Below are 12,584 nucleotides of genomic sequence, written 5' to 3'. Positions count from 1 at the left end.
AGAAAAGACCCACCCATTGAGAGCAAGCAGCCAATGGGAAGAGGCCCCGCCTACTGTAAAAACCTTTGACACCAGGCAAATGAAAGCCCAGTGAGATCATATCAGCAAGTTGAGGCAAATGAAAACATAAAAGAGAGATCCCAGAGCCTCGTCCAATTAGACGAGCTGCAGTTCAAAAACGACAATCCTCACCCTCATCTTGCCCTGCCCACTCCTCATGCTTTTAGACTTGAGCTGCGTAAGTGTATGTGTGTGTGTGTGTGTGATTAAAATAGCAAAATAAAGTTCAAATGAAAACTAATAAATTAATAATAATGGTAAATCATGTGAAAAAAACTATTTTAATAAAGCGAAAAAGTGAAGAAAAAAACTAATCAAAATCACTTAATATTAAGTGAAAAAACACAATTTATACCATAAAAACACAAAAGTATAAAAAATATTTTTAAAACTATATGTAAATTATACTAAAATGAAAATAAATTAAGTCTATAATAAAGTTTAAGTAAAAAAAAGAGATGACAAAAGGAATACATTTTAAAATAATTCAAAGTGTGACTAAAAACTATAAACACTATAAAACATCCTACAAATAATATAATATCGATAAATGAAACAAATTATTTAAAAATAATAAAATTACTAATAAAGACAACACACAAATTTACTAAAAGTTAAAATATTATAAAAAGACAACTGAACAAAAGATAATACAACCAATATGACTTTCTGACTACAGCATAATAAAGACTAATTGTTTGTTTGTTATTCCTTAAAAAATTGATCATGACTTATGGCGAGTGAATAATATCCATATACTGCAGTCGTATGTACAAGTGTAGCACCAAAAATTAACACAATTTCACAATATTACTATCTTTTTTACTGTTTTCATTGTAGTTTACTCCTTTTAATATACATATATGCTAAAAGTCAAGGATCAAAGAAACAAGAGTAACTTGATTATCTTTAAAGACACACATTAAACATCCTTAAGAGTAGGGCTGCACGATAAATCAAAAAAATCTGCGATCTCGATTCGACCCTACACAGGATGCTAATTTTGCTTTGCTACGATTCAGCCTATTATATTTTCAAGGTCAGGAGAGAAGCGTTACGGCGGTCGCACAAGTCTTCACATTGTTATATATACACTGCTCGCCAACATGGACACCTCCAAATGCTGTTAAAAGTGTCACATACTATATCTATAAGGCATAATTCACCCAAAAATGTCTTCATGTAATGACGTATTCACGGCCGCGAAATCACGCATGAGTCGAAGAACTGTTTGAGAGGACCTGAACGGGATCTGTATAGGCTGTGAATAACAGGTAATAAAGTTGTAAACGACGTTTAGTTTATTGCACAGAGCGATCGTTTGGGAGCCGCGCAGGAAGTATGATTTCCATGTGTTTTTTTGCTCAGAATGACGACAGCCGTGACATGAACGCACTCAGTGAAAGTAAAACCAAAGGGCACACATATCGCATTTTAGAGTTACGATTACGACAAGCATTTGTCATGTTTTTTCTTTCATAGCGTACACATAGTGTTGTGCATGAAAATAAATGTTTACTGGATCAGTCTACTCTAGCCTTTATAATGTTAAAGAAAAGTCAAGAGGTAATTTAATAATGACAAAAGTTTCATTTTATCAGTGAAAAAAATGGTCTAATAATGTTGTCAATGACAAATGACAAGCACATGTCTCAAACATAATAATTCAACTTTATAATTATGAATAATTATACTCAGATATAATCACTATTGTGAATTATCAGACATTTAAATTCTGTTCAAATCCACCATTCCAAGTCTATACAAAATTTTGTATTTTAACCAAGATTAGACCTACATATAGACTTAATATTATTGTTGTTTTACCATATGTTTGAGAATAGCTATAATAGTCTACTCATATTGAGCTTTACTTTACATCTACAGAATCGTGAGAAAATCGTGATCTTGATTTTAAGCAAAAAAATATTGTAATTTTCATTTTAGCCAGAATCGTGCAGTGCTACTTAAGAGTGAAGAATAATAAATAAAATATATAAATAAAATTAAAAACAATATACAAAAATAAAAAAATACTAAAAAAGTAATTTTAAAAAATAAATATAAATAAATAAATACATAAATAAATAAATAAATATAAAATCTCAGGCAAATTTAGAAGTATCATTTCATGACACATTACACTAAGGATCACAGTACAGCCTTAAAACACTAATTAATGGTCTTTTTAAATCTTTATGTTACACTATGCTCCTAATCAACTGTAAAAATCATTGTTTCCTAAACACTATATATTAAAAAACAGTAGCATCTGGTTCCATTTCAAAATAAGCATGTATGTTAAATTAGACAATCAAAATGGATTTAATAAGCTTTCAACACTTAAACATGTCTATTTATACTTGTTTTTTCCAAGTGAAAGAATCAGTAAAAAGCAGACATTACTTAGACACTCTCACACACACTCACACACACAGGCATGTGGACTGATGCAATGGGAACGGGAAGGCTCAGTATGCGGTCAGAGATGAAAGGACTGAAGCCCCAGCCGGTTTTGCATGTGTCAGAGCGGAGCAGTATTTGGGGGGGGAAAAGGATATCATGCTGGCAAGAAGACAAAAAGAGAGAGAGAGAGAGAGAGAGAAAGAAGCAGACCAACAAACAGATCAAGACAGCCTTCGAAGGAGGAGGAACCTACTGAGAGTGGATGAAGTACATTCTCCACAGGAGAAACAACAAATATCTGTGTACTGTACACAAACAGGAGACCAGATTCACTGCATTTACTCATGTAAAGATTGGAAGGATCTCTCCAAATGAATTGAAACGAAATGTGATAAGGATTTTGTTTTATATATGTATATACAGTAGAAGTCAGAGTTATTAGCCCCCCTTTGATTTTCTTTTTTTCTTTTTTAAATTTTTCCCAAATGATGTTTAACAGAGCAAGGACATTTTCACAGTATGTCTGATAATATTTTTTCGTCTGAAAAAAGTCTTATTGGTTTTATTTCGGCTAGAATAAAAGCAGTTGTTAATTTAAAAAAAAAAAAACATTTTTAAGGTCAAAAGGTCAAAATTAAGGTCAAATAAGGTCAAAATTATTAGCCTCTTTAAGCTATATTTTTTTCGATAGTCCATCATTGTACAATAACTTGTCTAATTACCCTAACCTGCCTAGTTAACCTAATTAACCTAGTTAAACCTTTAAAATGTCACTTTAAGCTGTATAGAAGTGTCTTGAAAAATATCTAGTCAAATATTATTTACTGTCATCATGGAAAAGATAAAATAAATCAGTTATTCGAGATGAGTTATTAAAACTATTATGTTTAAAAATGTGTTTAAAAAATAAACAGGGGGGCTAATAAGTCTGACTTTAACTGTATATGTAAAAGTTCATAAAATGGGAACATAAACGTTGCGTTGTCATTAAAAAATTAAGTTAAAAACAAAAATAAAAAGCACATTAAATACAAGAAAAGCGTCTAACAAGCGGTTTTAAAAAACTAAATAAATAAAAATGGGGGAATATTATTACATTTACATTTAGTCATTTAGCAGACGTTTTTATCCAAAGCGACTTACAATAAGGACAAGGAAGCAATTTACACAACTATAAGAGCAGCAGTGAACAAGTGCTTTAGACAAGTTTCAGGTGTGTAAAGTCTAAGAAGCAAAGCATTAGTAATGTTTTTTTTTGAGAGAGAGAGAGAGAGAGTACAGTTAGTGGTATAGCCAGAGAGGCCATTACAGATTAGGAAGGAAAGAGACTAAATAGTTGAGTTTTTAGTCGTTTCTTGAAGACAGCAAGTGACTCTGCTGTTCTGATGTAGTTAGGGAGTTCATTCCACAAACTGGGCAGATTGAATGCGAGAGTTCGGGAAAGTGATTTCTTCCCTCTTAGGGATGGAACAACGAGGCGACGTTCATTCACAGAACGCAAGTTTCTGGAGGGCACATAAATCTGCAGAAGTGAGAGCAGATACGAAGGAGCAAAGCCAGAGGTCGCTTTGTAAGCAAACATCAGAGCTTTGAATTTGATGCGAGCAGCAACTGGCAGCCAGTGCAAACGGGTGAGTAGCGTGAGTAGAGTGAGAGTAGAGTGACATGTGCTCTTTTAGGTTCATCAAAGACCACTCGTGCTGCTGCGTTCTGAAGCAGCTGAAGAGGTTTGATAGAATTAGCTGGAAGCCCGGAAGCCCATTATTAAATGAGAGATATATCTACGCGAAAAATGAAACATTTCTTCTGACTCAAACTAACTTTTATTATATTTTAAATGCTAAAAAATATCTTAAAGCTGGTTTACACTTCTGTGTCGAGTTATCGTCGTCACTGCGTGCGCTTACACTTCTGCTTGCTGTATGTGTTGCTCTGAAATAACACTTCCGAAATGGTAGCTGGCAGTAGGTTTTACGTTCCTCTGTGTCGAGATTCTTCACAGGTGTTTTGCTTTTTCTGGACGCTATCTTAATGTAGAAGTAGCTAAAACTCGCTCATTCAGAGGCTGGAAGCAGCAGATCAGCAGAACTTTAATCATAAGGTAAACATAACAAAAGTTTCCACTCGACACTTGTAAACACTCGCTTCATCAGGTTCGCAACTCTCAGCACCGCCCACACTCGTCATTGCTACCAAGCCGACCAATCACAGAGCTTGTGCTACGCGTCGTTGCGACATGTAGTTACATTTTTTGAGAGGTGCACATAGGCGTCAGCCACAGCGAGGGCTATGTGACCATACGAAGGCTGCACCGGACCATACGCATGCACTTGACGCAGAAGTATAAATCAGCCTTTACTCAAATGGGTAACAACTAGTGGTTTGAATGAAAGCAGACAATATAACAATTTTTAATGACAATTAATTTCTATTTTTGTATTTTTAATATTTTAATATTCCACTAAATAATTGTAGTTCTAAATATGCCTGACAAGAATGTTTTGATATAGAAAATGATGTAAATTTGGTGTTTTCTGCAAATCATGCTGAAATTCATGATAGAGATTATTTTTTGTTCGTAAAAGATAAAGAATAAAATGAAGCATATAATGCATAAAAAAATAATAAATAAAGCCAGATAATAATTTTATAATTCGATGCTTAAAACACCTCTTTTATGAATAACAAAGCTATCATAGTATCCATCTTCTGCCAAACACAAAGATATTTTGAAGAATGTTGGAATGTTAAAATGTTGAAACCATTTTTGCTCCTTATTGACCACCATATATATATATATTTTTACCCCTACCAAATCTTCGAGGAGGAACATCAGCTGCGTCCCAAACGGCACACTATACACTTATGCACTATGTACTTATGCACTTATAAACTCAACAGCATATTACATGCGTGTAGTATGTATGGAACACTCATGCTTTTTTACTGAGCGGAAGTTCAAACCGTTTCCCTGATGACGTTTGACGGTCGCCAAATTAGTTAAATAAATGACCAAAGTACCAATCAATACCCGTCATGAGTATAACCGCATTCACCATTGGGAGGCGCTACAATCACTCTCGTAGGAGAATTTTGCTTTCAGGATCCAAAATAAATAAAGTTATCCAACATGTGTGTCCGAAAGCTCCACTCCTTCCGCTACGTGAGCAAAGCAGCAGCCGCTGAATGAGTGAAGTGTCCATCATTCCACACTTCATTTTACTGGTTGAATGAGTGCATCATCCAGGTAATTAAAGTGCACTTATTATTTTTAGAGTTTTCGATGTGAACGCACTACTTACACTATTTATACTACAAAATGGCGCAGAACGTGCATAAGTATGCTATTTGGAACGCACCTATCATTTTTGAAAAAGATAAATTTCATAAAAAGATAAATAAATTATTGTTGTGCTAACAAATACAAACTTCAGAACAATTTGACAGGGGTGCAAATTTTCATTTAAAAACATAGAACATAAATAGCATGCGCAATATACTGATATTGAGGTGAAGAAATGGTTGAATAAAGTCTTTAATTTTGTTTTATGTGCACAGAGAAGTACTCTCATAGCTTGATAATATTTCGATTGAACCACTGAAGACACATGGTCTGTTTTTGGTAACTTTCAGGACTTTGAGTCTGGACCATTGCTGTCTATAGAGGATGAGGGAGCTCAGCGATTTCATCTAAAATATCTGAACTTGTGTTTCGGAAGATTGATAATTGTTGACTAATTATTGACAGTGGTTTCATTTTCAATGAACTAAGCACTTAGCCCATCACATGTTTACTTCATGACAGCACATTAAAAAACGGGCTTCCTACTGGCTACTGAGGGAATCAGTTTTCAAGGCATTAGACTCCAGTATTGACCTCTGTGGAGGATGAGGGAGCTCTCTGATATCATCTAAAATGCGTTCTGAATTTGAACGAAGATCTCAGGGAAAGTTAACAACATGAGGGTGACTAATTATTGACAGTTGTTTAATTTTTGATGAACTAAGCCCTAACGTATAACCACATCAAATCAGGCTTATTGGCTTCTGAGGGAATCAGTGCTCAAGGCATCAGACTCCAGGTCAAACATTCACCTGAATAACCCATCAACCCTTGAAAGCGGTTTCCTGAGAAGATCTGTAATCAGCTGACACTCTTTTCTGGGTGAGAAAGTGAAGAGAAGAATGAGCCGGACAGAGAGAGGAAGCAGGAGAGGTGGGAGGTGAGCGGAGTGATGGCTCTCTGCGGACACAGACCGGAAAACACAGGAAGAAACTGTGTACATATACATGTCAGCAGGGCAGCTCCGGCAAAGACCTTACACACGTCGCAGAAACCTACACGACCTTTGCTCAAATACACACACTACACACAGGGCAGAGGGGGGTGAAGTTGTGTCTCTCATCTTTACTGTAAAGACAAATCATTCGCACAAACAACCATGCAACCATGGACCCTGGTTTTGGGTATAGAACTCAGATTTGCATTAAATTGTCATTGATTGTGTTGCTCAAACTTCTGCGTGTTAGCTTTTGAGATGAATATTAATGGGAATTCACTGCACCATGAACTTGAAGGGCTAGTTCACGCAAAAATGAGAATTCATTCACTTCATTTACTCATCTTGCCCACTTGTTCTGTTTGTTTCCTAATTCTGTTGAACACAAAAGATATTTTGAAGAACATTGGAAAATTGAAGTCATTGACTTTTATAGTATTTTTCCATCTTCTTGTGTGTTTATTAGAAGAAAAAAAACCTTAAAAGTTTGGAACCACTTGAGTAAATTTGACATTTTTGGGGTAAGTGGTTGGTTGCCAACATTTCTCAGATTATCTTCTTTGGTGTTCCACAGAATGAAGTCAGTCAAACATTTGGAACAGCATGAGGATGAGTAAACGATTACAGTTTTCTTTTTTTTCTTTTTTGATGAACTATAAACTTAGCATTCCAAATACAGACCACAGTGACTTAAAACTACATGGAACATACCACATTAGAACTACTTTATTTCGGGCAGCACGGTGGTGCAGTGTGTAGCGATCTCGCCTCACAGCAAGAAGGTTGCTGGTTCGAGCCTCCGCTGGGTCAGTTGGCATTTCTGTGTGGAGTTTGTATGTTCTCCCTGTGTTCGTGTGGGTTTCCTCTGGGTGCTCCGGTTTCCCCCACAAGTCCAAAAACATGTGGTACAGGTGAATTGGGAAACCAAAATTGTCCGTAGTGTATGAGTGTGAATGAAAGTGTTTGGGTGTTTCCCAGTGATGGGTTGTGGCTGGAAGGACATCCACTGCGTAAAACTTATGCTGAATCATTCCGCTTTGGCGACCCCAGATTAATAAAGGGACTAAGCCGAAAATAAATGAATGACTACTTTACTTCTTAAGAATGAATAAATAAAAAAGTGAATAACTACATTTTAGATAATATTAAATAATAAATAAATCAATAAAATAAAAAATGAATAAAAAAAATAATTAATTAATTAAATGTAATTAAAATAATTGTAATTTTTTTATAATAAATAAATAAATAAATAAATAAATAAATAAAAACAGTATACTGAGAAAATGTGCAAGGTCCAAACCTTTATATGAAATGAAATGGTTCCATGAAGAACCTTTTACAACCACGGAACCATCAATGCCAATACAGAAACTCTGTGAGGTCACTGATATCCACCAACACTTTTTTGGTTACCAGATAAAGACATACGTAAAACATGGTCTTTAAATGAACTGCATACCAATACCCTGTAAGACAGGGATGCTTAACTCTGTTCCTGGAGATTTACCTTCCTATAGAGTTCAGCTCCAAGCCCCCAACCCTGATCAAACACACATGAATCAATTAATTAGGACCTGAAGAGCACTTTATAATTACAGGTAGGTGTGTTTGATATGGGTTGCAACTGAAATCTGCAGGAAGGTAGATCTCCAGGTTAAGCACACCTGCTATAAGATGTTAAATGTATCAAATCAAAGTTAAATAGAGTTAATACTTTCTTAAAGCTTTTTAGCGCGAATCTTCATTGAAAAGTTGAAAACCATTTATCAAAAATAATTAAATTAAAAGTCAATTAAATGACTGCTAGTGAAATAAAAGTAATATAATCTAGAAAAAAATTCTGTTTGAGTTTCTTTTTTCTGTTGAACATAAAATAAGGTGTTTTATTGTATTTTTTATCTTAAGATAAATAGCATTCAATACCAAAGTCTGTAAGATGTTAAATATATCAAATTAAATCAAAGTTAAATACAGTTAATACTTTTCTGAAAGCTTTTTTAGGCCAAAGTTGAAGAGTTCAGAAGTCGTACAGAGGAAAAATCTTCTGTAACATTATAAATATTTGTTGACACTTTTTGTGAATTAAATGATTACTGAATAAAAGTAATAATTTTGATTAAAATAAATAAATAAATAAATAAAAATACTGAGCCTAAACAAAAGCACTGAAGTTCACGTAGAGACCACTGTGGAAAGATTAGAGAGACGAAAAGAAAAACAACACTAAAGGCAGGGGTGGCACAGCAGGGACAGGCTGGCACAAGCGGGTCAAGGGGACACTGGTGAGACGGGCAGACACCGATGCCGGGGCCAGAATGAGAACCCCAGCTGAGCGCGGGCCCGTATCAGAGGGCCGATTATGACAGCCGCCTCTCTAATTATAGCACTGGCACAAAAGAAGCGGAGGATGTTTTTCTATCCCATTATTATGAAAGAAAAAGAGATGGAATGTGTTTACCCTCGTTCACCTAATGTGAACTTTCCGGAAATCTCATCTGATGATATTTCAGAATTGATTTTTTTTTCTTTTTAAATCAAATGCTGTTTGTGTTGGGTTTATGCTAAGCCGAAACCGTAACTGTTGCAGGTGTGCATCACAGAACAAAGAGGGGTTCGCTTTATTTATTCTTATTGGCAAAAGCTGTTATAAAAGCACAAATTAGTATACTGACAAAACACACTTCAAGAAATAAATCTGTCTGATGTCTATTAATCGTAATGCAGTGCAGAACACATGGACGAAACTGTAAAAACTTAAATTTGAAAGATATCATGTATCATATCATGCATACAATAAGTATATAGAAAAGCTTGGTTTTATTTAAATTAGTTGTGAAAGGAGTGCACTGATATTGAACCATTGTCTCAAATAAGTTATAGTATACTACTAGAATAATAATAATAATAATAATAATAATAATAATAATAATAATAATAATAATAATAATATTAATAATAATAATAGTAAACATAAATAGAAAAAATATCTAATTATAAAAGTTAATAATAATAATAATAGTAAAACTATATACAATAACAAGAATAATAACAGTAAAATAAGATAATAATAAAAAGCAATAGTTAAATTCTATAACAGTCAAAATATCTAATAATAACAACAACAATAATAATAATAATAATAATAATAGTAAAAATATAATAATAATCATAATAATATTAACAATAATAATAACAATAAACAACAATATAGTAATAGTAAAATATCTATTAATAATAATAATAATAATAATAATAATAATAATAATAATAATAATAATAATAATAATTAAAATATAATAATAATAAAAATAGTTAAAATATTAGTAATAATAATAATAATAATAATAATAATAATAATAATAATAATAGTTAAAATATAATAATAAAAATAGTTAAAATATTAGTAATAATAATAATAATAATAATAATAACAATAATAATAATAATAATGCCTCATAATAAGAATTCTTAATAAACTTTAAATTGCGAGTTGAATTGCATGAGTTCCATAATTTATTTTTTATAAAGGCTTTTAGATGACAAAAATCTATGTTTAAAAATGATATGAAGTCAGACAATGTTGAAAAAATAAAATGTATATAATAATAACAATACACTTGTGAGGGTGCTTTTTGATTAATCAATTTTCAAAATTGATATGGAGTCAGACAATATAGAAAAAATATATACAATAAAACACTTATACAATTAATTTTCATAAAGAAATTGCGACAACTGCATTTCTGCTCAGTCTGGTCTCAGTCTCAGTAAAAAGGTATTATTTCCTCTTTATATTGTCCTTTATTATACTATAAAAGCCATAAAAGCGTATAAAATATAATAATCAACAGAAAACACTATTTTGTCTGAAGTTTCAATAAATGGTAATGCATTACGAAGTGACACCAAATCAACTCAAAGCCACATATGTCAACAAGAATGGAAAAATGCTGATTGTTTGAGAACATCTCAATGAGAAAGCAAAAGCCAGAATGAGTTATGTGTAAGGTTAAAGCCCTTCCAGCATTAGACATGGGAAAATATTCAGCCGTTTTAAAGCACGAGTGTCCTGCTGAGTATAAATGTGTGGAAATCTTCAAATTTCCCCATAAAAAGATCAAACACACAAATAGATATTGCTGTCTTGAGACCGCAGCAAGAAACGCTTCATCTGCGTCTGGATTTGTTCAGTGTGTCTAAAGAGCATGCATGCTAGCCAACATCACTCAAAGTACTCTACCATGTGACATCACTGCACTTCCACCAATCGGCTTCCACTATTTCAACCAATACCAGTACTAAAGTGGTCATGAACTGAGAAATCCAAATATGCTTGATCTTTTGACATATGAAAGGTCAACGTACTACAAAAACATCCTGGAAGTTTCAGAAATTAAAACTTTTTTGTCAGTCGGAAAAGAGCTTCTATCAAAGTTGATCTGTCAGAACAACTAGACACTTTAGTTCTACATCATTGCCCATTTAGCTCCACCCACAGATTCAAACAATTAGTATCTAAATAATGAGAGGGATTTAAAACATCTAGCTAAGGCTGCTGACTTGTTACCTCACTGACCAATCAGCTAGTGACTCTAGAGCCAGTGTTTGTGAACAAAGACCCTTCGTAAAATTGATTTCAGACAGACTTCTAAGACGTCAAAAAGATTCAATCATGTCCATTAAAATAGTGAATGCTTTGGTGATAACTAAGGGCATATTTGGCCAGCATTTTAATGCTTTCTACACAACCTTAAAGCTTATTTATACTTCTGTGATAAGTGTGCGCAGATGATCTGACATTTCCTTCGCACAGTCGCATACCCGCTGCTGTAGCCTGATGCGGACCCTGACACATACCTCTAAAAAAAAAATGTAACTACACATGTCAAAGTATCGTGCGAGATCTGTAATTGGTTAGCCTGATAGCAGTGATGGGTATGGGAGAGACCAAAACCATTGGAGAGTAGCAAGGCTGGTGGTGTGAGTGTTTCACAAGTGTTGAATCCAGTGGAGAACCTAAAGGTGCACACTCTTGTTTTGCGTTTACCTTATGATTAAACATTTTATACATTCACAAATTCCTGCCTCTTTCTTTCTTGAATGAGTAACTTTGTGCTACTTTCATTTATAATTATACTTTCATTTCCGGTGTAAATTCAAAACACCCGCAAAGATACTCAACACAGAGAAAGTGTGGATGGATGTTTCGGAAGAGTTAGTCAGAGCAACACAAAGAGAATGCAGACGCATAAATGCATGGTTACGTGTAAGCACCATGGGAGGCGCAGATCACTTGATGAAGATGTATACATCAGCTTTAGAAGACAAGACAATGCTGTGCAGAACCAAGAGTCTACAATCCACCATGCCCGTTATTTATTATTTCTAAATTATGATTCATGTAAAATTAATTCTTAATGTAAAAATCTAGATAGCATTCTAAGTGGAACAGATAACTGTACAAAACCATAAACAGAAGACCGTAATGGAAAGGGTAATGACTTTCCAAATTCATTTTGTAATTGAAATGCCTAGAATCCATTGATGAAGAGAAATTTACAGCAAACACTGAGCAGAATTCCTTACCTTGCCCAGTACTGTAAGACAGCTTGGGTCCAACTCAGGCTGTTCCAGTTTGACCACCCCGACCCAGCCATATTCGTACAAGTCTTCCTCATCATTATTGTTACACAGGCCCAAAGGGTGCATCTGCAAGACAAAGAAAAAAGTATTTAATGCCTCATTACAATTTTGAATCCAAAGACAGTTTATGGCAAAATAAAAAAGAGAAAACATACCAAAATTGCAAAGAATTATTGAAAGAATAATCAAAAC

General features: G+C 33.9%; 1 protein-coding gene across 1 annotated transcript in view; it reads right to left on the bottom strand.

The window, feature by feature from the left end:
* znrf3 (zinc and ring finger 3) overlaps positions 1 to 12,584 on the bottom strand; it is a 145,144-nt gene that overhangs the window by 41,630 nt on the left and 90,930 nt on the right. Inside the window, 1 exon segment of the mRNA XM_056457460.1 lies at positions 12,336 to 12,458. Within this exon segment, the coding sequence (XP_056313435.1) occupies positions 12,336 to 12,458 (123 nt within the window).

This window comes from Danio aesculapii, chromosome 5 (genome assembly GCF_903798145.1).
Source record: "Danio aesculapii chromosome 5, fDanAes4.1, whole genome shotgun sequence".
NCBI lineage: Eukaryota > Metazoa > Chordata > Actinopteri > Cypriniformes > Danionidae > Danio > Danio aesculapii.
Note: the sequence above shows the minus strand (reverse complement) of the source record. Positions and strands in the feature narration are given on the sequence as shown.